Below are 26,124 nucleotides of genomic sequence, written 5' to 3' on the forward strand. Positions count from 1 at the left end.
TAACAAACTCTTATAATAATATTTTGAAAAGAAAGAATCAAATATTTACTTATTAGAGTGTAAACTGTATGTTTTCAGGGTTCACAGTGCCAAACTAAAAAAACCCAAAATTCTAACACTAATAACTTTGTAGTCTTCTTAGCACAGCCATGATTTCCGCAGAGAAGCACAACAATGCAAGATTTTCATTGTTCAGTTACATCTGCAATTGAAATTGTAATCGGATTTACAACAAACAAGTCAGATTTTTGCAGAAAGAAGAATTCAATAGGACACATTAAAAAACGAAGATTGCAAATAAGCCGGGAAATAGAGTTGTAATGATTAATTTTCAGGATGCTGCTATTCTGAATATGCGTCTTGGTGAATATCAAATATATACATGACACTTGGTTGGGAATATGAGAGGTTTTCTTGTTATTATGCTAAAAGAATGTTCGTCAACAAGTTACACAGGGAAAGGCTTGATACACACTAAGTGTGATCGTGACTTCTGATTGCTTTTTGGTTCGTCTTATTCATGACTCGGGAAGCATCGTTAAGTCTATCTGCTCGCTCATAAATGCTAGCAACAACAAGATGCAACTCCTTCTTATTGACATTAGGATTGGAATCCAGCTTCTCAAACAATGACTCTACCATCATGAAATCCTTTCTTGCACCATATAGACTCAGCATCTGGAAATGAACTTCATCTGGAAAAACACACCCTTCCTCGTGCATCTGTCTATATAAACCATCTGCTTTATCAAATTCTCGCAGCTTTCCAAAAGCATTCAGCACGAGAGCAATAACATCAGAATCAGGAAAATATCCCACCTGTCTCATCTTCTCAAACACTTCAACTACATTGCTATACTTTTTGTTCTTAGAGAAAAGATTAATCATGCACCCAAACACAGATATATCTTTGACTTCTCCAGCATCAAAAGCCTGACGAAAAACCCAGGTAGCCTCTTCAATTCTACCAGCTCTGGCAAGAATTACAATTGCAGTCTCCCTGGGAATGTTGTCCGGTCTCTTCAGCTCATGCAGCAGACGCTTGGCATGAGCAACTAAACCTGCCCTCTCGTAGGCTACAATCATTGTCTGGTAAAGAACCTCGTCAATTCGAACTCCTGAACTCCTTAATTTTTGAAACAAGATAGCTGCGCGGTCCAGTTTGCCTGCCTTTTCCCAAATGGATATTATAGTCGAATAAGTGATGGCATTGGGTTCAATATCCCTTTTCTTCATTTCTTGAACGAGATTGGTAGCCTTCTCGTGCTCAAGGGTCTTGCCATAGATGTTAATCATAGTGTTGTAGGTGACAACATTCTGCGGTACATCCTTACTCTGCATCAAGCGAAACAGATGGATGGCTTCCCCAAATAGCTCAGCATCTCCATAAACCCTCAAGAGCGTATTGTAGCTAACCACATTGGGCTGAATCTCCATTTTCCTCATGCTCCAGAAGAGGCGATCCGCTTCCTTGGGCATGTGAAGCTGGCCATAAACATCAATCATGATGTTACAGGTGGTGAGATCAAGGGGGCATTTGGCTTCATTCATTTGAGAGAACAGAGAAAGCGCTTCAACAAACTTTTGATTGTCAACGTAGATGGCAAGAAGCGTGGAATAGCTGACGGTGTCGGGTTGAACAGCATTGTCGGCCATCTCTTGAAGAAGAAGGCGAGCCTCGCGGAAGAGCTTGGCTTTTCCAAAGACATTGATCATGGAGTTATAGGCAATGAGGTCGGGGGTAATGGCGGAGGCTTTCAATCTGTTGAAGATGGAAATGGCCTTGGAGTAATCGCACAACTTGCGGGCAAGGTCGATCAAATTACTGTAGAGGACAAGGTCGCCGGAAACGTTGTCTTGCTCCATCTGCTGGAGCCAAAAGAGAGAAGAATCAAACAAGCCGTCTTTGGCGAAAGAAGTGATGAGGGTGGAGTAGGTGTACCTATCGGGGGAAAGGCCCTTGTGGCGCATTTCGTCAAACAGGCCGTGGGCGAGGTGCCACTGCTTGGCCCGAAGGACGTTGCGGAGTACGACGTTGTAGGCGAAGAGGGAAGGGGAATAGAGGGCCTTTTCGTTTATCCAATCGAGAAGGGCAACGGTGCGTTGCCAATCGGGCTCGCGGGAGAGCAGCGAAACCATGAAGCGCATAGACAGCTGCCTACCGCTGTAGGGGGACATTACCGCATACAGTTCATCCTCGTTCTGGGTTTCCCCAATTGCCGCTAATAGCTCTTCCATGTCCATACTGCGGTCCAGGAACGTAGCTTGTTGCTGCCTACTACTGCCACGTTCCCTGGGAATGGGAGAGGAGGATGCAGATCCACTTGTTCGGCTCCACACATCTTTGGCCATAGCACAAGTGGCGGTGCCCACACTTAAATGGGTTATGCCATTGCCAATTCTCTTTTTGGTTCTGGTTTTGGAATAACAACAAAGGAGTGATATTGAAGAAGAAGAAGAAGAAGGGCAGCACAGAAGCAGAAGGATAGAACCTGACACCGTGCACATCTTCAATCAGGTGTATGCTTATTAATGGTTGGTTTTGTTACGTATGGAGCATCTTCATTCTCTGTTCTCTATTCTCTGTTTCTGCCTACAAAGACCAACTTCACTGCTCTGTGCGTGCGTGTTTTCAATAAACCATAATCCTTTCGTATTTGATTTGTTGTCCATGAACTAAAATTATCCACAAACATTTATACCAAAATATAAATTGAATTAAAATCCATTCATAAGTTAAATTTATTTATTTATATCAACTTATAAAATTAAAAGTCTACAGTATTCAAATTGATTTGATTTTACATTTATTTTGTATTTTTTATTCTCGTAATAGGTAAGTTATTCACATGTTACATGAGATTGTATAAGGAAAATAGTGATTGAGGTTTACGATTATTTTTCTTGAAAAACTTAATATTAAAAAACGATTTCTTTAAAAATATTAATATTATGCACAAAGTGAAGTCTTGGAATATGAAAACAATTTTTATAAACAGAATACCTGAAGTTGTATTTGGGACTAACCAGTTCACAAAAATTACATTCAAGTTATGTGTATCAAACACTTCATGTATTTTTTAATTTTTTGTTTTTTTAACTGAAATTAAAATTATTTTATTTTTCTTATTTTAATTATAAAATAATTAGTGAATGGTTAAAGTAATATTATAAACCATTTGTCAAATTTTATAAGCACGACTTGATATTATGTTATTGTTTTATGTTCCACTATTTCACTCTTACAGTACTTATTTACGCTTTTCTGACAAAGTTATTTATATTGAAATGATTTTTTTATATAAACAAATTCTTTATTAATTGGATAAAGATATTTTTTATACATCACACGTTACAATTTTCAATATTATTTTATATTATTTAATTTCAAACTTTTTATTTATTATATATATTTATTTCTTAAACCGCTTATATGTAGAAAATTCTAAGGATTATTGTAAAAAGTATATTTCTCTTATTAATTTCCTTCCTAGAGATAAATGGTGAGTTCCAAACACAATTTTCAGTCTTTTGGAATAAAAAAATGTTTTATTCATTTCAGGAATTTCACCAACACACTAAACCAATTTGGGAAAAAAACTGGAATGTAGAAGGGTTACCATTGTTTTGGTTATGGGTATGCACTTCTTGAAACTAAAGCATCCTCTTTCACTCTGAAGTGTCAAAATACTTTTTCCTTTGTAGTTGGAGCAGCCATAGCCATGTACACACCACTACTATCTACTAAGATATTTCAAGCAGTTCATGGATATGCAGAGAAGAGAGGCTTCAATGCTTTTGATATACGCATTAGTTGAAAGCTTAGAAAATATTGATGATGTATTTGCGAGGATAAAAAAAAGTGGAAATATTACATCCAATGGTGGAAGTTGACGGTTGCAAAGGACACGCATTCGTACAGGTTAAGAATTGATTTCAGTACTTTCTTTCCAATAATTGTCTGTACAAGGAGCCAAGTATATGTTTGATTGGATACACAGACAATTTTAGGCTACTAGTTTGCTAAATAAGCCTTGTCAAAAACGGACGAAATTTGGTGTTGCGATTTGAGAGAGATCTGGTATAAGCTTGAGGCAACGTAAACAGTTTGTTAGCTCGTCCAACATAAGCTCGTTTAGTCAAATTGTCGTAATCGTTGTCTTCAATTGCATCCAGGATCTTACGATACAATATCAATGAGGACCAAACCTGCACATTAACATGAATTTCATTTAGCAGAATATCGGATGAAAAACAAATGATGGTTTCAGTGTAGCAATATAATAATATGTGGATTTGCCTACCGGCCAACAGCTGGCCTTTTCTAGCTGAGAAACTCCTTCTTCTGCCCGGTTGAAGTAGAATCTTGCCCTCGTTATTTGATGTTTCATAAACTTTCTCCATCTTTCACTCACATTTCTTGAAAACACATCCTTGTCACATAATCCAAACTGGGCCAGTTCGTCTTGGGGAAGGTACACTCTACCTCTTAATGCACTAATTAAAACAGTAATGTCATGAAATAATATATATATATATATCAGTTTTAATTACATCTCAAATTTACTGTTGTGAATGTGAGTTAAGAAAAACAATCAGAAGAAACTTACTCCTCTCCGACATCTCTAAGAATGTTGGTGAGTTGATTTCCTATACCCAGATAAAGTGCAGCATCATATACATTTTGTACAGGGGCGACCGAATCCTGTGCTATACCCATTATTGGAACGGTCATTAAGCCAACAGTTCCTGCCACATAGTAACAGTAAAGATAAAGCTCTTGGAAATTGTTGTAGCGGGCTTTCCTTGTATCCATTCTCATTCCTTGTATCATGTCTCTGAAAGGCTGTGATTATAGTGTTACAGAAGAGTTGAATTCGTTAGATAGATCTTAGTTATTGATAAGTAATTGATGATGAAGGTAACATATATAAAGGAGTAATTAAGGACCTTAATATCCAAGGGAAACTTGGAGAGGGTGTGAGTAAGAGCAGCATCAAGCATATCATAGGGATGTCCATTGAAAATATCATGCAATCTATCTTCCCACCTATCAAGAACACCAGAGCTCATATAGGCCGCGTTAGGACCATCAACCAGCTCATCCGTCCTCCTGCACCAAACTGCGTAGAGAGAAGCTATTGTGTCACTAAAGGTTTCACCATGCAAAACAACCTCATTAATTTGTTTTCTTCTACTATTTTCTTACCATAAATTGCCCATATAGCTTTCTGTCTTTCTTCCGTCATAAGCAAGGTTCCTGTTTATAGTTATTGATGAAGAAGTCAGCTAGATTACACATTAAACAAGAAAAATGTGAGTTATCATGTTTCATCAAATCCAAGTGATAGAATACCTAGATAGAAGGTCTTGGCATACTCGGCGCAGATATTTCTGCACATTTCATAGGCGTCATTGAGAAAACTGGAATGAAACTGTCGCTTAGGCTTGGTACAAGGACTAATGATTTGAGACTGCCTCTGAACAACCTCTTGTACATGTAAATCCGTTAGAGGAAATCCTTGCTGCGATAATTGTTGTCTTCCTTGTTTGGGTTTGGGAGCCAAGGTTATTTCTGACCTCGTAACACTGAATCTTCTTCCACAACAACCTGCTTTCTTATTGCTCACGCTCATGGAACAAGGCTTTACTGTCACCGAAGAAAATGATAAACTCATCACCATTTTTCTATTCTCAAGCTACCACCTTGTACTTGGGATCCTGCTGCTATATAAGTCAGTGTGAAGGAGCCTATCATCAACTATGTAATTATCTTCTCTTTCTATATAAACTATTGTTATTGTATAATAGGGTGTAAACACCAACCATTTGAATGTGGCAATTTGGTGTAATATAGAATATTCTTATAAGATTGATGCTTCATATTGCATTTCATTTTGACATCTGGCTAACGAGTAGTGAAACAACGGAATAATAAAGTTAGTGACCTAGTTTATGCATTAAACAAAGTTGTAGAATATTTGTTTTATTTATGCCTCACATAGTTTGGTTAGAGCAAGAACGGGGCTTTCAAAGATGCTGCTTTTTGTCTTTTAAAAGGCACAGTATCTGTGTCTTCTAGTTAAGTTGATTGTAAAGAATCTTGGTCACCCGTGATGCCTTCTTTCCATGCATTATCCGTTTCCTGGGCTTTGGGCTTTGGGCTTTATTGCCTTATCTTTAGAAGAACCTTCCGTTTGTATGGCCTGGGATACTCTTCCATTATTTTACGATATAAATGTATATAATTCTTTATTTAACAATTTATTAGAGAGATGTTTTGTAGAATTATTTGTCATTAATGGGTCTTCATCTTTCGAGGGGAGATTCCATACATGGACCTGACTAGAACAGGTCCACTCATACTCACTAGAAAGATTCAATATCAAATGAGACATTAATCAAACTCAGAGATTGATAGCACCTTCAACCTAAATGTTAAACATTTTCATTTGTATTCAATGTCAATGTCAAAGTTACACTCACACTTACATTTCTAATAATTATGTCTAGTAGTTAAACAAGTAATCACATATATAATTCTATTTGAAAAACTAGTTATAATCGAAAACTAACTAAAATTAAAAATCTAATTCTGAAAATTAATAATTGATAGTTAAAAGTTGTTAACTTAATCTATTGAACTATTAAGAAAAAGATTGAGTAATTATTTGGTGTTATAAATGACAAAAATGAGTTTGGTATGTGACACTTTTCTTTTTATCCTAAACAAATGTATTTGAAATAAATAAAAAAATTATGAAAAATAAAGAATAAGATGCTTATATGTCATCTTCTAATCAAAACTCACAAAAGAGAAGTTGCAAGATAAAATATTCATGAGCATTAATCATTATAATATCTTGTTTTACATTTTTGTTTTTGTAGTTCGTATTAGACTTTAGTCTTTAAAAGATTGAGTACTTAACAATTATTAGAGGAAAATATCATATATAATAAAGCTTAAATCAACATTAAAGAAAAATGTTGAAGATTACATGATATCTTTCAAACTCAATATCAAGTATTATGGTCAAAACATAGATAATAAGGTAAATTCATGTCTTATATCAAATGTAGAAAATGAGGTACGATTTTATCTCAAAATATTTGTTATCAGACACCTCTTCAAATCCATTTATATTCATCTTAAGATGAAGATGATTTGTCATATATAACGACTTTCTAAGTAGATGCAATAAAATATCTCTGTATTTCTCTTTTAAATTATAAAACCATATTCTTGCAACAATAAAAAGACTTAAACAATATTTAGTTGTATTACTTGAGAATAAATAATGCCTTTGATTGACTAATGAATCTTATATACAACTCACATTAGACAAAATTCAGTAAAGTACATAACATAGATACAACTATAAAAGTATTTGATCTTGTGAAAGATTAGTGTAAATACTTCTACTTTTAAAAATAAATTATTTGTGTGTTAAAAACTTTGAGTATTTGTCATAAATATAAAGTTTCTCTCTTTAAAATTTATATCTTAAAAATTAGGTCTCAATTAACTAATCACAATGTTAATTTATGTAGTAAAATTTAAATTATGGTATATATTATTTTCTAATTCCTCTTGAATTATAATATGTATTAGTTTTCAAAAAGAGATCAACTCCAACAAATATTACTTTCATCTACTTATATCTTAAGATATCTTTTACCTTGTAGCTTTTATCAAATCTAACCATAAATTATCTAAGAAATCTTTCAATATTTAATCATTAACTTTTTTAAAAAAAAAACTTCTTATATTTCAAACTAAAATATAAAGAAAAACTCATATATTAAACCATTTATTTTTTGCTTAAAGTTTGAGAAATCGTTCACCTCTAGAAGCAGCCTTCGAAGATTCTCGTCACGTTTTTTTTCTTTTATTAATAAAATATATTAGAATTTTATCTTATATCATTTCATTAGAGTTTAATATTCAATTTTATTACAAATTAAAAGTAGAAGATCCAAAAAAACTAAGTACGTACGTTGATTTTATTCTTTCTTTTTCTTTGTCTTTCCAATATCCCATTGAATAAAATATTATCATTATTCTATCACACTAGGTTTTAATATTATGGAAAGTAAATTTTTATTAGACTCTCATTTGTTTTTATATTCTGCAATTTTTTGAATATATTTTTATTTTTTAATATTGTATAAATTACTTTTCGAAATAAAAATAAAAGAAATATTCCATAAACAATTTTCATAAACTCGTTTTTAATGAAATATCAAGTGTGCTCATCCATCTTCTCAACTCAGCAAAGTAATTGAATTTTGAATTATATATATTTTACAGTAATTCGTGGAAAATCATTGCGTATATATATTGTCTGCCATTCAAATTTAATAATGGTCAGTGCGTTTTCATTTGTTAATCTTTATTATATTAAAACTATTCTTTTAGAATGTTAATGCGGAAACATTAGTTGGAACTTTAATTTTTTTAATCCACAGAATAATATTTCAGATTCATTATAAAATATTAAATTATAAACCCAATTTTACAGCGAACCAATAAATTACATTACAAATTATGCCATTTTCTTCCTTTTTTTTCTCCTCAAAATTCTTGATCTTTCATTTTTATAGAAACAAGTGTTAAGTCTTTGCCTTTATAGAAGTTGGTTAAAAATAATATTAAAATTTAGTAAAATTATTTTATAAAATATTTAAAAGAAAAAAAATCTTAGAGTGAAAACTAAATAATTGAGTTTATTATTAAATTTAAAAAATAAATAAAAGATTTAAAATTAATTTATCTATAATTTGAATTAATAAAAAAATGCAGGTGGATATTTTTAGACAAAATTGTAAAATGCAGCAGTAACCTCTTATTATTATATATTGACACGTCATCATTTTATCATGAGATATTGACATCTCGCCTTTTATAATCGGGGTCTGACAATCAATGCGATGATAATGTAATAAATATGGAAAACTTTTATTTAACACTCCACACAGGAAACAACAAACACTTACCAGCTCCTTTTTATAATATAATAATATTTTAAATTAAAAAATAAAATAAAAATTCACGGTATATCGTACTAATATATCAGGTTCCAATAAATATATAAGCTACTCTACCACGCGCAAATAAATATTACAGGAAGCAACACTCACACATCTAAACTTTAGTTTACATGCTAATTTTATCGAACTATTAATCTATGAAAGGTATAAAGGTCACAAATAAATTAAATTTATATAACTTTATTATTATAATGTGATGTTAAATGTATGTTTTTGATGTGGTCTTTTTCTATTTGTATTAATATAAAAACATAAAAGATTATGAGGCCATCTCACAACTTTTTCGCCACAGACATGAGGAACCTTATAAAAAGTTTGTTACAATTATTCTAATAAAATTTCTCTAACATGATATGAATAATATCTTCCAACTTATCTGTTAGCAATCATACATTACTTTTTTTTTTAAAATATTACTTTAACAACGGAATAAAAAATAAATTTATAATTTAACTTGTCGTAGTATACTTTTAAAATTTCTTCATTTCTTCAAGTGAAATTGATATTTCAACAAAACAAATTGCAATCTATCATCTAACATATTTGCACTGTTCTTTTAATTAATAATTAATTGCTTTTGTAAGATCGTATCTTACCCACCACAGAATTCTATATTTAAGGAAGAATTATTTAAGGTTAGTCGGAATAATAAAATGTTGGTTGTTTTAGGAAGTGGATTTCTAGAAATACTTAATCCTAGACTTTCCAAATCGACCATGAATATTATTCGTGGGAACTCTCATGATTTGGGCTGTTTGCGCAATGATAAAAGAAAAATATACATTCACAACCTTCTCAAATATACAATCCTCTTTTTTACAAAAAAAAATCATTTTTTTATGAAATAAAAAAAATATCCTTTTTTATATTATTAAATAAAAATTATATATTCTTTATATCATTAAATAAAAGTTGTATACTGTTAGATTAGGTTGGAAATGTATGATTCCTATGCTAAAAATAAGGGTATTGATAATTAGGTAAAAGAAACATTTTAGGTATGTTATTGAGTGTTGTCACGGTCTCCAAGAAACCTTTCTCTAAAATAATTGTACCAAACCTTGTTCACTTAAATTATTTGGTCCTGTGATCCAACACATTTTCATTTGAATTGAAGCATGTCTAAAAGATGTCTAAAACGTGATGATATTTTGATACCTACTCCACTTACCCCCACAACAAAAATAAATATTAATATTTGTAAATAAAAAAAAATTATAATAAAAATTATTCTTACAAGAGGGACCAAGAACACTGTAACTAGGTTGACAAGACAATCTCTTATCTTGGGCTGGACTCTCGGTTTCCTCTTGGGCTGGATATCTTGGGCTTTTCCTCAAGGTAGATGCTCTCAGTTTCTCCTTACGTTGGCTGCTCTCGGCGGGTACTCTCGACTTCTCCTTCACACAAGTGAGGGGGTGTACCTGCAAGTCGCTCCGATGCCAAAGTCATAAATAGTTTAACATTTTTCAGATAAAAATCACTCTTACCTTTTTCTTACGCTGACCTCCTATTTATAGAGTTTCTTTAATGGGCTTTCCACCTTACTTTTGGACTTTCTTTCTACACCTTTTTATTATTTACACACCCCCTCATGCAGGTTTCTATCTTAATTGGGCCTTATTATAATAATATTTATATTTTATTTTATTCTTTTATCTATAACCTTTCAGCTTTCGGTCTAAACCTCTCGGTTTTAGCCTATCACCTCTTGATTGTTTAGTATTTAATTATCGGTCTAAACCTCTCGATTTTAGACTACCAGTATAAAAATAAGAAAAATACAAATAATTTTTAAAATTAAAAGTAATTAAATATTAATATTTATTAGGGTATAGATTTAAAAAAAACATTTTCCATGTTTAAAATGTATAAATGAAGGTTAGAGGAGAGAAGAGAAGAGAAGAGGAGAGGAGAGAGGGATGGAAAAGATAGAGAGAGAGGGAGTGTCGGTGGAAGAGGAAGAGGAAGAGGAAGAAGAAGCGGAAGCCTCAGTGGAGATATGGAAGTACATATTTGGATTTGTGGAAATGGCAGTGGTGAAATGTGCGATAGAGCTTGGGATAGCTGAAGCCATAGAAAAGCATGGAAGGCCGATGACACTGTCGGAGATATCATCAGCTATAGGCTGTGATCCTTCTCTTCTCGAGCGCATAATGAGGTTCCTCGTGCGCAGAAAGATATTCAAACCCGTCACCAATGGCTATTCACAGACACCTCTCTCTCGCCGTTTCATCAGAGAAGGAAAACAGAGCATGGCCGCTTTACTTCTGCTCGAGAGCAGTCCTGTGATGCTCGCGCCATGGCACAGTCTAAGCGCTCGCGTCATGGCCAACGGCCGTCCATCATTTCAGAACACTCACGGCGAAGACGTGTGGCGCTTTGCCGCCGCAAATCTTGACCACAGCAACCTCATCAACGAAGGGATGGCATGCGATACTAAGCTTGTTATTCCTGTGATCATCCGAAGCTGTAGCGAGGCGTTTGATGGCGTGGAGTCCGTGGTGGACGTGGGTGGGGGCAACGGCAGCGCCATGCGCATCCTCCTTGAGGCTCTCCCTTCCATTCGAGCCATGAATTTCGATCTTCCCCATGTGATTGCCCAGGCCCCTCCCTGCGATGGCCTCCAACACGTGGCAGGCAACATGTTCGAGAGTGTTCCTGAAGCCGACGCTGTTTTTCTCAAGGTACGTTACTCTTAAGGTTATGTATTATGGCAATTAATATATAATATAATATAATATAATATAATATAATAGAAAGAAATGCAGTGGGTTTTGCACGACTGGTCGGACGAAGAGTGCATCGAAATCTTGAAGAAGTGCAGGGAAGGAGTGTCGAAGGAGAAGGGGAGGGTGGTGATCGTGGAGGCGGTGATTGAAGAAGAAGAAGAAGGTAGCAAGCTGGCTGACGTAGGAGTTGTTCTTGACATGGTTATGATGGCTCACACTAACTTTGGGAAAGAGCGGACTCTGAAAGAGTGGGAATATGTTATCAAAACGGCAGGGTTTAGCTCATTCACCGTCAAACCAATTCACGCTGTGCAGTCTGTTATTTTGGCTTTCTACTGATCCTCTTTCCCAACCAATCAAACAAAACTCCTTTATTATATAAATAAATAAAACACATCCTATCTATGCATTATTATGTCTTCTTCTATTCTTAGCCCTCATCTCTTTACTTTATCTCATCTTATTATTCATCTTCTTCGATAATAAATACTCACTTTTATTTATGTATGGATTAACTCTATTTTATCTCTTCTTATTATTCACCTTCTTTCATAATAAATAGATTTTCACAATTTATACATGTACTTATATACGTAATAAAACCCTTTTACACAAGATCGGTATAATTTTAATCTAAATGTTCTCTTGGATAACTTTATTTTGGGCTATTCAAATTTTAAAAACGTGTTATCATTTAAAATAGAATAGATGTATTCAAAACTGTGACTTCGCTATCAATCTTTAAAAGGATTTTTCAAAATCAAAACTTTTAAGATGTATATGGAATATTTTTTGTAAACTAAGGGTAATAAAATTAAGCTAAATAGAGAAATTTAAACAACAAGTAAATGAATGGATTTTTTTAAAAAGAGTAAATAACAAGATACTTAAATACAGAAAAATGATAACCAAGAAACGTAGAAGTCAAAAGCAACTAAATAGCAGAAACGCAGATATAAAATTTGTCATAATTTATAATATTAGTAATTTTATATAAACTGTCAATTTATCTATTAATTATTATAATAATTTCAATATATATATATATATATATATATATATATATATATACTTATTGTCATCTATAATTCTTTTATGAACCAATAACCTTATATGTATAGGTAGCAAGTATGTTCATACTAAAAAGCCGTATAAAAAACGTAATAATGATAAATTATCAAAAATTTAAAATCGATATGCATTGATAAATATATATTTTACCTAACTTTGTAGTTTATTTTTCTCATCAAAGAAGAACACAATGTTTATTAGTAAAATGTACCAATTTTTTTTTAATATTTGAGAGAAAAATTAAGAAAGAAGAATAATTTTTTCTTTAATTACATGATTGTGTGTTGTTAATTTTATTCTCTTTTCATATTTTATTTTAGTTATAAATTATTATATTGTTATTGTGACACCTAACATCATCCTTATCAAATACCAATTTATCTTATTCATTTTAAAACACTTTTTGTCTAGATAGAATATGTTTATTACACAAGTGAGTAAAACATACATATATTGGGTTCATCCAATTTAATATAATTATTCAATTATTATCAATAGTCTCACATATACTGACTAATTTAAATGCAATTTATTTTCTTAACTCTTCGAGAAACACATTTTAAAGTCAAAATCTTAATGTAACTGAGTTTCAAATAGACAATATATGTATAATATTTTTCTGGACTCTGTTATTTGAGGGGAAGATACAAGATCACTATAAGAGAAAAAGTATTTATATAAGTTAATAGATAAATAGTATAACAAATGTTAATTTATGGGTTATGTTCTCATGCAAACAAGCAACCAGCTCCTCCTTTAGAGAAAAAAAAAGCTGCTTATAGGTAAATTTCAGAAGAGAAAAAATAAGGAGAAAAAAGGTTTTTGAATGTTTTGACACTTGGCACCAAAAGAAAGTTTTTGAATTTTGATTGTATGACATCGCATTGTACATTCAACATCTCATCACATGTCTAAAAAATGGTATACAATATCCTCTAATTTCTTTTACACTCACCCGCAATGATTTATCTCCCTTCCTCCTAAATTTAGTAAACCTCTATATCTATCTAGAATATAAATTCTTATAAAATCTCAAGCTTTTTCGTAGAATAAAATGTATGCCTCACAGCGAAGAACTTCATCAAGGGAAACTTCACGCACATATGCATCACTTGCCTGATACCATGTGGAAGTGGAACCCTCATTCTCTTTCCCACTGTTCCTGTGCCCCCCTCTCACATAGGCAACATAGTGACCTCCTCTCATTGTTCCCGAATGCTCCACTAAACCAACCAATTGGTATTCATACTTCTCTTCAATTATGCACCTGCTTTAATAGAATTGGGAGTGAATTACAAGCCAGAACATCAGTATAAAGTACTAAACAAACAAAAAACTAGACTTCCAATCAAAACTGCATTTACAAATCCAAACTGTTAGCAATTGAAATTATGCGAAATTGTCTCCAAAATATTTCCTTGTGCTAAAATTCAAAAGACAATTCACAGATAATGCTAATTTTCAAAGTATAGAACACTGGGGTCCAATACATATGCACCCCTTCTTAAAATAGTTTAAAAGCCTTACAATTTTCATATGATAATGACCATTGCAGAAAATATGCTTAAAGAGGGATTAAACTGCATAAGGGCAAAGGACATAAAAAACATAGACGTCTGGCTACCACGATAGTGAAGGAGCTCACCAACAACAACCAATGTTGATGGACAACATCAACCACCACGATGAGGTAGAGCAGCTACTTACAACCAAGACAACAGCAGGGTTTTGGGTAGAAGGAGGATACTTGCTTTCAATGGAAGAAAGGGTTCTGTTGTGCTTCAAAATATTTTAAATGATTTCAATTTCTAAATAATTGTTTAATATGTATAGTATTATTTTATATGAGTGTATAATGTGTCTAGTCAACAGTAGAAGTTGGCTTGGCTAACTCTCTTGGCCAGTGTCCAAGAGGTATATAAGTTTCTAAGTGACTAGTCAAGAGAAGGTGTTGGCTTGGATCACTCTCTAGCCAGTGTCCAAGAGGTCTCTGAGCCGAAAATAAATTAGTTTTTAATTGCGACAGGTAAAGGGGATTTGAGACATGCTCAAGGCAGGTGGAAGAAGTGCCAGTGCTGAATAGTATCCAACACGCTGATATGCCATTCTCAAGGGGTAGAATTGCGCACTTATTAATTGTTCAAACTTCAAACAAGATCTAGAAAAGTAACAAATTACCTGGGATCAATATATGGTCTAATATCCATTTTTTCTCTGAAATTGACATGGCCATTTAATTTACTTAAGCGACCACGAGCATCTTGGCTGAATCTCTTCAAATGAATCGTCAAGACAGGCGGAGCTTTATATATGAGGACCCTCTTGGTTGCATCCCTCTTCACTTTCACACTGTTGGAGTCCGCATCCTCCGACTCATTGTTATCATTATCTATCATCGGAGAATTTCTTTGGACATTTTCTGCAGTACACGAATCAGCATCTAAATTACTGCAGCTTTCTTCATCGCAAACATTATGAAACCTTGACGACTGTAACTCATCATTATGAGTACCTTCCATTTCGAATGCCCCACTGTCCCTTTCATTAAGGACTAAACTAAGCTCATCCCTTTGACCATTTTCAAGCTTTGTGTCATGTTTATCCCGTGAGACTAAACTTTCTATGTTTTGGTGATTTTTTATGCTACCATTTCCATTGGTTCTGACATTAACAGAACAAGAATTAACTGCATGCCGTGGTTCATCATGAATACCAGACTCGTTTCCATCAGATACAGCTCTTGCCTGCTTTTCTTTTTCCATCTTTTGACGGAGAACTTTTGAACAATTCTCACAATGCCAAGCATTTTCATCCGAGAGAAGCTCAGGTTTTATAAAATGTGCCAAGCAACTCTCTACAGAGACAGGAGAATCTGTGTCATCTACTTCATCTGGATCGGACTCACTATTACTTCCAATGATAAAACTAGCTTCCATGCCCTCACTACATGAAGATGGTCTAGGAGCAGGCCCAGCAACAACTTCAGGCTCGTTGAATAAGTCACCAAAGCCATCAAACTCCAATTCTTCTGGACGACCACCCAAAACTGACGAGGAGGCCTCGCCATCTCCTCCTATGAGCTCAGCAGCCGAGGAACTTTCTTCTTTGTATGGAAGTAACAGCACTTCTGAATCTTGAACTTGTAATGGAACCTCATCTTCCCATCCATTTGCTGAAGAAAATTCGGGTCTTAGGTTCTGATCATCCTTAGGGAAACAAACAGGACCATTGGACTCACTGCTGGGCTGTCCACGGAATTCGTTTGAACATTCATCTTTGCTCTCAGTATCCTGTACCACTGGAGCATCCTCCTTTTGGGAAATAAAATCACACTCATGTATCATTGTTCCAGCTTCCACATAATCCAACCATGAAAAATCTTCTGATGTTTTCATTGCACCATTTTCAAGAACTTGCTTACGTTGAGGCTCTCCAGCAATAACCAAATTAGATGAAGACAACTCCTCTTTATTAGCCACGCTGTTTATTTGTTCAGAACCTAACAATGTCGAATAACCAGAAGAAGTTCCCATCTCTCCGGCAGCTGACTGATCAGGGCAATATGATTGGTGGCTGGTTAATTGGCTTGATAGAGTTTGAACAGGTGAGGGATCAGTATCCCTGTTAACTTTTACTCGAGTTTTTCCTCCTTTTTTTGCTGGAAGTTTACCTTTCTTGGTTCGAGGTACTTGTTGGGCCTTCCGAAGAGGAGGTTTCTTAGTTGGAACAGAAAGTGAAAGATCTAAAAAAGGTTCATACACTGTTGAGAAATGCCCACATTCTATGCAGCATACAGTACTTGATATCTGACCCCCAAATAAAGCATCAACTAACGTATTGGAAGAGGTCCCATCTCTCTTTGGAAAACCATTCTGCTTTCTTCCAGCCAGTTCTTCAGTACTTAAACCATCGAGTAAACAACGGAGCAATTCATGACTGTCATGCTGCTGATATCCTCGAAATTGGGGAGACTTAGAACAGACACAGCCAAAAAAGGATCTAGGATTTATAACATTTTTCAATCCTGATACAGGGTTTGTTTCAGTGAAAAGCTTCTTCAAGGAACTAATAAGTGGCCCGACTGGAGCATCTAACTTTAGAAAGTCGTCCCGCAATCTATTCATGGCCAGCAGATTTTGCATGACTGAATTGAAGAAGCAAGTATTCCCCAGATTAAGCATACCTCTAACTACATAACCACCTTGTACAGTCGAATCATTTGTGAACAGAGCTCTTGACTTAATATCCGAAGTAATACTGCCATCCCCAGCGGAAACGTCTTCAATATCCACTGAAGATTTTTCTTGTGATCGTCCTTTCAACAATTTCACAACATCAGAAAGAAGATGACTCGATTCATCAGTTTTTTCAATATTATCAACTTGAATAAGCATGCTGCAAGGAAAACACCAACACAGTTGAGGCTTATCAAAATGAACCACCAAGTGGTGACGGTTTTTCCTCGCATGCCCTACGACATGGCAGTGAGGGGTTATTGGTAGCCCCACGCCTCCACAGGTATACTGACCACACTCCAAACAAACCCATATAGACTTTGTCTCAGATTTTGAATCTAGTGATGCACCACCTTTCTTCTTCCCATGTTTACCTTTTCCTTTACCACTCCTTCTATCAGTGGCACCTTCTATACAATCTTCACACCTTACGGATCCACAAGACTCAACCTTGGTGGACAATCTGCTTAAATTAACACCTTTAACGAGATGAGGGCAAAGTTTTGTCTCTTTTGGAATCAACACGCCCTCGTCAACAGACTCGACGGTCGGGTTGGTTGATTCAATAACCTTTTTTGGCAAATGGGTAGCAACCACCTTCTCCTTGGCAGAACCACGACTCTTCTTTCTGACTTTCTTGCCCATCAGTTCCTGTAATCGAACACAAATCAATAAGCTCGGGAAGCATACAACAGAGAGGAAAACAGATATCCAGTCCCTATTATATTAAAAAACAACATATGATACCCGTTGTTCACATGCAATACACCCGGTGGAATAAAAATAGAGAATTTCAAGTGTGCTAGATACGCGAAAGACAGCAAAGTAATGTAATGCAAATGTTTAGGTTTCGGAGTATTCAAAACACCGAAAGAATTCAATTGAAGATCAGAGGGATGAAGGGCGGATTCAGATATAAGTGAAATAAATTTACCAAGATATATAGAGAAACAGATTGGGATACATTGATAAATGAATGAGAAGGCGAGTGGAATAATGCAGAGATGCAGAAGTTGGAAGCATCAGATCGAAATTATGGGAGGATAAAGATAGTGTGATAGAAAGAAAATATGAATCGATGAATCGTAAAAAAATAAATAATAGTAGAAAGGAAGTACCTGCGAGTGAGTGGAAGCGAGTCGAAAAGGGGTGGAAGCTTGAGTGAAGGCGAGTGAGTTAGTGAGAATACAGAAAGAGAGAGAAATTGAATAAGAGATAGAAATGAATGAAGAAGATGAAGAAGAAGAAGATGATGAAGAAGAAGATGATGAAGAAGAAGAAGAAGAAGAAGTGTAACTGCGTGGTCTGTGCTGTGAGAATGCCTCTGACGAGAGACGTACAACGTTTGGTTTGGTTCGGTTCCAGTCCTGAGAGGGTCACTACCCGATCCGCCCCTCTTTTGAGAAGACAACACCAAACAAAATACCCTAATCTTAATCTATTTCACCCTTTCACTTTATTTCCTTTTCTGTTACTAAATTAAATCACTCTTTTATTTTCTTCAACTCTACTTACAAAAATTAAAGGAATTGCAAATAAATTTATCACTTATTAATAATTTTTTTAGGTACAATATCAAATTTCGTTTTAAATAAAATAGAAAAAAGAATTGCCAATTTTTATATAATAAATACAGTAATGTTAAACTTTTTATGAACTTTGTTAATGCTATCATTAAATACCTAGTTGTCCGTTATTATGTGTGCATAATATAAACATGGACTTTTTGTTGTTTCAAAATAAAATCATTTTTTAAAAAAACAAATATTATTATATTGCATTGTTTTTAAACATTTGTTGATCATTTAATCGATATTAGAAAAATGTTAGAAAAATAAAAATAAAGGTGAAGATATGAGAAATATCATTATGTATTTTCGTTTATAATCGTGTTTACAGGCTTTGAGATCGTGAGTTATTTTATTAGTGGATAAGAGAATTGTTTCAAGGAATCTGGTGGTAATTGTTCCTATATTCATATGAAATTTGTGTTTTTGTGGTACTTAAAAGGTGTTTGTCACATCTCAAGCTCAAGGAGTTTGTCCGAATTGGAGGGTAGATTAAGAGGTTTATAATATTTCATTCTTTTATTTGCCCTCTTATTGTTCCCTTGTGTTTAATTTTTTTTTTATTAATGGGGATTTTGTAGAGTAACATGTATATTAATTATTTTCGTAAAAAGGAATGTCCATGATGAAGATTTTGATAGAGGTGATAAAATTACTACTAAAGTGATTGAAGAGCATAAGAATACGAAAAACAAATTACAAAGAAAGTTGAACATTAAATCTATTTTGGTCATTTTTTTTTTAATTGTTTGGGTGATGATAATGGTTGCATTGTTGGGCTCTATTGAGAAATGCAATTTTAATGCTGTTTATTCCTAAGATTGGAATATCAAAGTGTTTGTCCCTAAGATTGGAATATCAAAGGGTTCGGGTGACTGTATGCATCCCTTAACTGAAATTTTATTACCATTAGTGAGTAAAACAATATAATCAATGAGTCTTAAATGATGAACGACTATTTATGCAATAATGAATAGCAGTTATGTGGCTAATCCAAAGGTCTAATCAGATGATACCACCTGAATAATCTATAAATATTCCCTTTCAAGAAAGTATTATATATATATTATCTCATACTTTAACTCTTGAACAGTTAAGAGATTACAATCTTTGTCCTCCTACTCACTTAAGTATCAGAGAGTCTTTTGTAGGTGAACCTCTCTCTCATCGGAGACCAACTGAAAGCTCATTCTCCAATAAACACAGTTCTCATTGAGTTGCACTCTTCAAATTCTTTTTGGTAGGAACACTATTAAAAAATGAATTAACGAGAAAAACTTTTGTTGTAAAATAAGAAATTATTATAGTGATTTTGGAAAACTTTTTGTGGTTGAATCGTAAGACAAAACAAAAAAATTGGTGTTCATGATTATTTGCATTCACAAATTAACAAAATAATAATATGATATTCTAGTTCATTTTGACTATGGATGATGTTATTGTTAACTGTGTAACTTATAAAGTCTATATAAATTGAGGTAATTTGTGATGTATCAATAACCCACTTAGATATGAATTGTAAACTGAAAAAAAGTATAAAGTAAAAGAATTGATGTCCATACCCGTTTACTAAAGTTGATAATTATGCATAAATCATTTCCTTAAAGGATCAACTTCGATTTATCACATTATCAAAATTTAAATCTTCATTTTTCAAATAATCCTCATTTGAGTTCTCACTTGAATCACTCTATTCATGCACACCACCTACCTCAACTTGGTCACCTATCTCAACACCATGATCACCCTTTGCATGAATATCACATTAACCCACCTCAACTTGATCACATTTCCAACACTTTTATCACTATTTCCATGCATATCACCTTGTCTCACCTTAACTTGGACTATTTTGAACACCATCACCACCTTTTTCATGCACATCAACAACACCACAACTTGGTTGCAATACAACTTCCTCTTTTACTGTTGTAGTTTCAGTCACAATGAGTTAAATATCCACCCCCATCAACTTCACAAATGCATCATTGCAACACAAATAACATATCCAACACCATTATTAACCAAATGCAAATTTGCATTAGATATATTAATTGGAACATTAGCTGAAAAATGTTCCACATAGTTATGAATGTCGATTCTATTGCATTATCAGTCAATTATAGAACATGTACATCGTCACTGAACTTCTTAAACTCATATTTGAGGTTAGCAGAACTTCCTTTCCACAAAAGGCTAAACTCATTATATTGATAGCAAAATCTTTAATAATATTTATTATTTCAAAATAAACCATTCATCCTTATCATAATTATGCATTTCATCGATCTTTGTATCCTTTTATATCAAATGAGGTTCTATGATAAAACTCTCTTATGATTGATTTCAAGTGGGAAAAACATTTTACAACCACGAAATATAATCAAACCAATAAATTATCATTTTTTTTAAAAAAAAAAAAAAACTCTCCATAACATAAAATAGTCAACAATGTAATAAGTCAAAAATAATCACACTATTTTTTTCAAGAAAGGAAATCTTATTTCTAATTTTTATTTGACTTATTTCACATCACAACTTATTAAGTTAAAACATCTACTCTTTACAAGCATTTTAACATACCAACTTAAATCTAAAGACACGATAAATGAAATGGAAACATGAACTATAAAAATAAACAACACAACAACAAAAATAACTTAAGAGTTGATTATTTATCTCAATGTAAAAGGAGATTACTCTTTTAACCTCTTATGTCTTTAACTTCAAAAAATATACAATGTTATTCTTTCGAAAAATAAGTTGACTATTGTAAGGTTCTACACTTTTTTTTTCTTCCACCATTATTATGTCTTGCTATTGCATTTTCGATAATCTTGCAGAAGTGTCCTCTCCAGATTGAGATTTTGTTATGTTTATAGAAAGATAATCTTGAATGTCTTGGACGAAAGGAGATACGTGAAATTTAGGAAAGGAGATGCCCTTTTTTCATGATCTATTGAGTTATTTTGATAAAAAAAACTTTCCAAAATTCCCACAAATCTGTTATAATGCGGAGTTGGGTTATTCTTCCCGTCCCACCTTGGTCCCGTTGGCATGTCTGTCCTGTCCTAATACGAATTCGCTTTTGGATATCTTGGATCGGTTAAAGGACGATCTGTTCATGATCATATTTATTGGAGATTTTCAAAATAAAAATATTAATGTTTTATAGATTAGATACTTCATTGGTAAATATCGGTAAACATCCTAGGATATTCGATACAAATTCAAGGATCGATCATAGGTCCGACGGTTCCAGGGTTTCCAGCAAATTAGAATGCAGTGTCTACAAATCATATTCATCGTGTTTTTATGATAATCAATAAATAGCATTAAATGACAACACCCAAAACTTCAATGACAACCAACTAAAATATTAGCAATGTCTATATCAACAATCCAACTAAAAACTAGACGAAAAACAGCAATAAAATTCAAAATCAAAATGGGTCTAGACTTAGACTTACTACCTACGATGTTTAGTTCAAGCAACAAACATCTCTGACCTATAAAACCACAAATCAAAATCAAACTCGAAACAGAAGTTAAGCCCAATATTGTGACAAGATCAAGCATCTAATAGTCCAAGCCAAATTTGTTTTACCCTTATTCACTGACTGGGGGACCTATCACGGGCTCGTTCCCTAACATCACGGTCCGGACTTGGACTTCTGCTCCGAACTGGAGCCTTTGCAGGACTCCTCGAGCCCCCATTATAAGGTGGACTGCGTGAGTATGACCTCTCCCTACTATGCTGCGAATATGATCTTTCTCGACTGAACTTTCTATCCTCAGGGGAGGCAGATCTGCAAAACAGGCCATGCATCAAACAAGTGCAAAAGTGACTTTACATCCATTAGTCTGTACATGCCACATACCTAGAATACTCCGTTCGTTTAGGAGGGGAATAATAGTCACGACTGCGAGAACGAGATCTATGGCGTGGTGGTGGAGATCGAGAGTAGCGGGGTGAACGAGAGTAACGAGGAGGAGACCTCCTTCGATCATTAAATCGACCCCTGCGAAGAGAAAAAAAAAAGGCAATCAGTACTTCACCAGACCTATTAGCTGCAATATGCTGAAACTGAAAAGTAGGCAGAAGAAAAATGAAGCTTGATACTGTTTTAGTAGATAATAACTCAAAGAACCATTAGGTACAGCAAAAAAATTATACCCAGAAATTATGATTCCAGACAACCGTGAATCTTAGGAGTCAAGAATCCTGTTACAATTGATTCTTAAAAATGACTAAAATATGTTCAGTCGATACAAAATATTATTGTGAATATTCACACAAAAAATCTTGAAATGAGCGTAGTATGTTATATTTTCTAAAACTAGTAATTTGTTTCCACATTAATTACAGGGAAACAGCAAACAGCAAATTTATTTACTTCAAGATCCCTAAAGGAAAAGGGTAAGAATGCAAAGATTATTAGCTGAACATGTGAGGGAAAGGGCAGCAGCACCAACGAATTTGCAATATTTCCGATACAACAGATTTCAGATGGGCATTTCATTCAGATGTTGACTTTAAACTAGTATTTAACAAATTAAAAGAGCCTCATGAAGCTTCATCATAAATATAAACATGAGGTCTACATGCTGACAGAACCTAATCAGAATTGGGATAAGATATGATCGATTAAAGACGTAATTCAGTCAACGAAATTGAGAAGTAGCAACAAAAGTAGGTAAAGAGGAAAGTTGTTGCACCTTCTCTCTCTTGTCCTCATCTCAGTTGGCTTCTTTCTATTCTCCTCAGCAAAGACAACAGTGAGCTCCCGACCAAGCAGAACTTGACCATCCATATGATATTTAGCATCGGCTGCATCAGCAGGATCGACGTATTGAACAAAACCAAATCCACGAGGTTCTCTGCACACAGAAGGAAATGCGAAGGCATAATCATAACAGGTAATGGTCGGAATCCGATAGCAAACTGGTAATGAGAAGAGTGCCCAGTTTAGTGGGAAAATAGGCCCCAATGATATGGATAATAAAGCAGGCAAGCACTAGGCTGCTGACCTTTGTGTCAGTTTAAAGATGAGTGGAAAATCTTCAAGACTTGGAACATCTTCATAATGTAATGAAAGTGAAGTAGCTTGAAGTCTTGACTACCAATAACATCTTCTACTTACGTGATTGATGTCTTCAAAACTCTAAATCACTGCTAAACCTAAGAAGTGGCTATTACAATAGTAGCAGTCTCAAATAAAAGACCCTAATAAAAAGTGTGTATTGTTTTAAAGATGATAACGGATGCAGAATAGACAAGACGGAGGAGGAGAGAAAAGGGGAAAAGTGACTCACCCAGTGTAGTAATCCTTAGGCAGGTAAATGTCCTTGAGAGGACCAAATTGACCAAAAGGTCTGCGAAGATCCTCGGGCCTGAAAATCAATGGTAGGTTGATTGGAACAAAGATTGGGTCGGAAATTAGAAAGAAAGAAGGAAGGTAAACATAGAAAACAAAGGGAAAGAACGCGCCTGCAATCATGGCGAAGGTTACGAACAAGAAGGCTTGTAGGGAGATCTTGTTGTCGGGGACGAGGAGGGTAGCGGCCTCTAGGGCTGGGACTCCTCCCTCCTCCTCTTCTGCTGTAACGCGGCGGCGAAGGACTGTAACTCCTTCCTCTCATGTCTCGTGTTTTCTCTTCTCTTTTCACTTCTCTTCTGCCTGCAACTGCAATTGCAATGAATCTCTTGGTAATCTTCTAGCACACAAAAACCCAAATACTTTTCATTCCTTTTCTTGCCCTCATAACCTCACAACATTTAACAACTCTGCTACGTGCCTCCGCCGCCCCGTCTCATAACTCATATCCCTTGCCTATTCCTAGGGTTTTCCTATCATTCTCCTCTGGCCCAAGCTCTCTCCTCAGCCCAACCTTTTGGCCCGTTTCCCCCAACATTAATGCTTACCCAACATATATTTCTGTATTCCAAAAATCAATTTTTATAAAAAAATAAAAAATGTAGTTTATATTATAAATTGTATAATTTGAAAGTTTTTTCATATTGTATAATATAATTTTTTTTTCTATTAAATTCTGAATTATTTAATCCAAAATATATATATATATATTTTAAATTGTTTCTGAATTCTATAAATATAGAAAATATTTCGGAATCCGAAAATAGTTTTCAGATTATGTAATATATTTTAAAAAAATTGTATTCTGGATTACATAATCAATCCTCTACCGAAACTTGTGAAATTGCGGCCTAATTTCTGCAATTTTATTATGGGTCCGTATTGCGCTGAAAAAAATTCACACAAGCACTTTCGTATGTTGTTTGCACCCAGGCAAGGAGGCACGTCCACAAACGAATCACAAAAAGAAAATACGGGGAAGAAAAGCCAGGACGTTTTGTTTTCGGAAAACCGGTTTTGTTCACTCTCGGTCTGGGACTTACTACGCCTTACTCCTTGGGTATTTTGGTCTGAAATTTTTACCAGACATTCGTCACTGTGTCTGTTGAGTTTTGGCTGAGGTCTGAGCCCCAGATTCTTCCCACAAGATCGGCAATAAATTTTTTATTCGTCACTGCCAGGGCTGAAAGGAAGGTTCGTTCGTGTGTGAAACTGTTTGATTTTTTTCGTGGGTGAATACTCATCCGTTTGACCTGAAATTTTTCGCGTTTTGTCCCAAATTCAGTGGAGATTCTTGGGTGGAATTTCAGGAAAAAACTATTCCGGGAGAATTTTTCAGAAATTTTGTGCAAACCAAGGCTATCCTCTACCGAAACTTGTGAAATTCTGGCCTAATTTCTGCAATTTAATTCTGGGTCCGTATTGCGCTGAAAAAAATTCACACAAGCACTTTCGTATGTTGTTTGCACCCAGGCAAGAGGCACATCCACAAACGAATCACAAAAAGAAGATACAGGGAAGAAAAGCCAGGACGTTTTGTTTTCGGAAAACCGGTTTTGTTCACTCTCGGTCTGGGACTTACTACGCCTTACTCCTTGGGTATTTTGGTCTGAAATTTTTACCAGACATTCGTCACTGTGTCTGTTGAGTTTTGGCTGAGGTCTGAGCCCCAGATTCTTCCCACAAGATCGGCAATAAATTTTTTATTCGTCACTGCCAGGGCTGAAAGGAAGGTTCGTTCGTGTGTGAAACTGTTTGATTTTTTTCGTGGGTGAATACTCATCCGTTTGACCTGAAATTTGTCGCGTTTTGTCCCAAATTCAGTGGAGATTCTTGGGTAGAATTTTAGGAAAAAACTATTCCGGGAGAATTTTTCAGAAATTTTGTGCAAACCAAGGCTATCCTCTACCGAAACTTGTGAAATTCTGGCCTAATTTCTGCAATTTAATTCTGGGTCCGTATTGCGCTGAAAAAAATTCACACAAGCACTTTCGTATGTTGTTTGCACCCAGGCAAGAGGCACGTCCACAAACGAATCACAAAAAGAAGATACGGGGAAGAAAAGCCAGGACGTTTTGTTTTCGGAAAA

The 26,124-nt window shown here is 34.5% G+C and overlaps 5 protein-coding genes across 12 annotated transcripts; 1 reads left to right on the forward strand and 4 right to left on the reverse strand.

Annotated features, from left to right (window-relative positions):
* Positions 1-270: 270 nt before the first annotated feature.
* LOC137815315 (Tetratricopeptide repeat (TPR)-like superfamily protein) lies at positions 271-2,671 on the reverse strand. Of its 3 annotated transcripts, none has more exons than XM_090295469.1 (2): positions 1,943-2,671; positions 271-1,866 (listed from the first exon to the last, which is right to left on the reverse strand). In XM_090295469.1, exon 2 carries the CDS (start codon positions 1,864-1,866, stop codon positions 475-477), a length of 1,392 nt encoding a protein of 463 aa, XP_090151595.1. In that variant the 5' UTR covers positions 1,943-2,671; the 3' UTR covers positions 271-474. The 3 variants fall into 3 exon arrangements, with proteins under 3 accessions (XP_090151595.1, XP_090151597.1, XP_068474556.2); XM_090295471.1 differs by having other exon boundaries at positions 271-1,869; positions 1,943-2,664; XM_068618455.2 differs by having other exon boundaries at positions 271-2,665.
* Positions 2,672-3,773: 1,102 nt separating this feature from the next.
* LOC137815316 (phytoene synthase 2, chloroplastic) lies at positions 3,774-5,765 on the reverse strand. The gene is made up of 6 exons (XM_068618456.2): positions 5,357-5,765; positions 5,210-5,260; positions 4,951-5,123; positions 4,611-4,846; positions 4,305-4,497; positions 3,774-4,209 (listed from the first exon to the last, which is right to left on the reverse strand). The coding sequence occupies exons 1-6, from the start codon at positions 5,682-5,684 to the stop codon at positions 4,024-4,026; spliced, it is 1,167 nt and encodes a 388-aa protein (XP_068474557.1). The 5' UTR covers positions 5,685-5,765; the 3' UTR covers positions 3,774-4,023.
* A 5,144-nt stretch (positions 5,766-10,909) lies between these two features.
* On the forward strand, positions 10,910-12,195 carry LOC137815317 (acetylserotonin O-methyltransferase). 2 transcript variants are annotated; one of them, XM_068618458.2, is made up of 2 exons: positions 10,910-11,738; positions 11,823-12,195. In XM_068618458.2, exons 1-2 carry the CDS (start codon positions 10,974-10,976, stop codon positions 12,120-12,122), a joined length of 1,065 nt encoding a protein of 354 aa, XP_068474559.2. In that variant the 5' UTR covers positions 10,910-10,973; the 3' UTR covers positions 12,123-12,195. The 2 variants fall into 2 exon arrangements, with proteins under 2 accessions (XP_068474559.2, XP_068474558.2); XM_068618457.2 differs by having other exon boundaries at positions 10,921-11,738; positions 11,811-12,195.
* Positions 12,196-13,692: 1,497 nt separating this feature from the next.
* On the reverse strand, positions 13,693-18,534 carry UBP2 (ubiquitin-specific protease 2). 2 transcript variants are annotated; one of them, XM_068618460.1, is made up of 3 exons: positions 18,208-18,534; positions 15,033-17,740; positions 13,693-14,121 (listed from the first exon to the last, which is right to left on the reverse strand). In XM_068618460.1, the coding sequence occupies exons 2-3, from the start codon at positions 17,732-17,734 to the stop codon at positions 13,887-13,889; spliced, it is 2,937 nt and encodes a 978-aa protein (XP_068474561.1). In that variant the 5' UTR covers positions 17,735-17,740; positions 18,208-18,534; the 3' UTR covers positions 13,693-13,886. The 2 variants fall into 2 exon arrangements, with proteins under 2 accessions (XP_068474561.1, XP_068474560.1); XM_068618459.1 differs by having other exon boundaries at positions 13,693-14,124; positions 18,208-18,518.
* A 3,479-nt stretch (positions 18,535-22,013) lies between these two features.
* Positions 22,014-24,590, reverse strand: SCL33 (SC35-like splicing factor 33). 4 transcript variants are annotated; one of them, XM_090295491.1, is made up of 6 exons: positions 24,149-24,590; positions 23,974-24,051; positions 23,689-23,830; positions 23,377-23,538; positions 22,539-22,679; positions 22,014-22,466 (listed from the first exon to the last, which is right to left on the reverse strand). In XM_090295491.1, the coding sequence occupies exons 4-6, from the start codon at positions 23,469-23,471 to the stop codon at positions 22,271-22,273; spliced, it is 432 nt and encodes a 143-aa protein (XP_090151617.1). In that variant the 5' UTR covers positions 23,472-23,538; positions 23,689-23,830; positions 23,974-24,051; positions 24,149-24,590; the 3' UTR covers positions 22,014-22,270. The 4 variants fall into 4 exon arrangements, with proteins under 4 accessions (XP_090151617.1, XP_090151618.1, XP_090151622.1 ...); XM_090295492.1 differs by having other exon boundaries at positions 23,689-23,850; positions 24,149-24,572; XM_090295496.1 differs by having other exon boundaries at positions 23,689-23,839; positions 24,149-24,559.
* Between the last annotated feature and the right edge of the window lie 1,534 nt (positions 24,591-26,124).

This window comes from Phaseolus vulgaris, chromosome 1, assembly GCF_051622355.1.
Source record: "Phaseolus vulgaris cultivar YP4 chromosome 1, ASM5162235v1, whole genome shotgun sequence".
Taxonomy (NCBI): Eukaryota; Viridiplantae; Streptophyta; class Magnoliopsida; order Fabales; family Fabaceae; genus Phaseolus; species Phaseolus vulgaris.

Excerpts from the sequence above, each read along its gene's own strand:
- LOC137815315 (XM_068618455.2), bottom strand. The coding sequence starts at position 2,508 with ATGTGCACGGTGTCAGGTTCTATCCTTCTGCTTCTGTGCTGCCCTTCT.
- LOC137815316 (XM_068618456.2), bottom strand. The coding sequence starts at position 5,684 with ATGGTGATGAGTTTATCATTTTCTTCGGTGACAGTAAAGCCTTGTTCC. Across the intron at positions 4,847-4,950 it reads AGTTTCCCTTGGATATTAAG|CCTTTCAGAGACATGATACA; the intron begins GTCCTTAATTAC and ends CTATAATCACAG. Across the intron at positions 4,498-4,610 it reads CTTAGAGATGTCGGAGAGGA|TGCATTAAGAGGTAGAGTGT; the intron begins GTAAGTTTCTTC and ends TGTTTTAATTAG.
- LOC137815317 (XM_068618457.2), top strand. The coding sequence starts at position 10,974 with ATGGAAAAGATAGAGAGAGAGGGAGTGTCGGTGGAAGAGGAAGAGGAA. Across the intron at positions 11,739-11,810 it reads CCGACGCTGTTTTTCTCAAG|AAAGAAATGCAGTGGGTTTT; the intron begins GTACGTTACTCT and ends ATAATATAATAG.
- UBP2 (XM_068618459.1), bottom strand. The coding sequence starts at position 17,734 with ATGGGCAAGAAAGTCAGAAAGAAGAGTCGTGGTTCTGCCAAGGAGAAG. Across the intron at positions 14,125-15,032 it reads AGACCATATATTGATCCCAG|CAGGTGCATAATTGAAGAGA; the intron begins GTAATTTGTTAC and ends ATTCTATTAAAG.
- SCL33 (XM_068618462.2), bottom strand. The coding sequence starts at position 24,300 with ATGAGAGGAAGGAGTTACAGTCCTTCGCCGCCGCGTTACAGCAGAAGA. Across the intron at positions 23,539-23,973 it reads CCTAAGGATTACTACACTGG|AGAACCTCGTGGATTTGGTT; the intron begins GTGAGTCACTTT and ends TTCTGTGTGCAG. Across the intron at positions 22,467-22,538 it reads AAACGAACGGAGTATTCTAG|ATCTGCCTCCCCTGAGGATA; the intron begins GTATGTGGCATG and ends CCTGTTTTGCAG.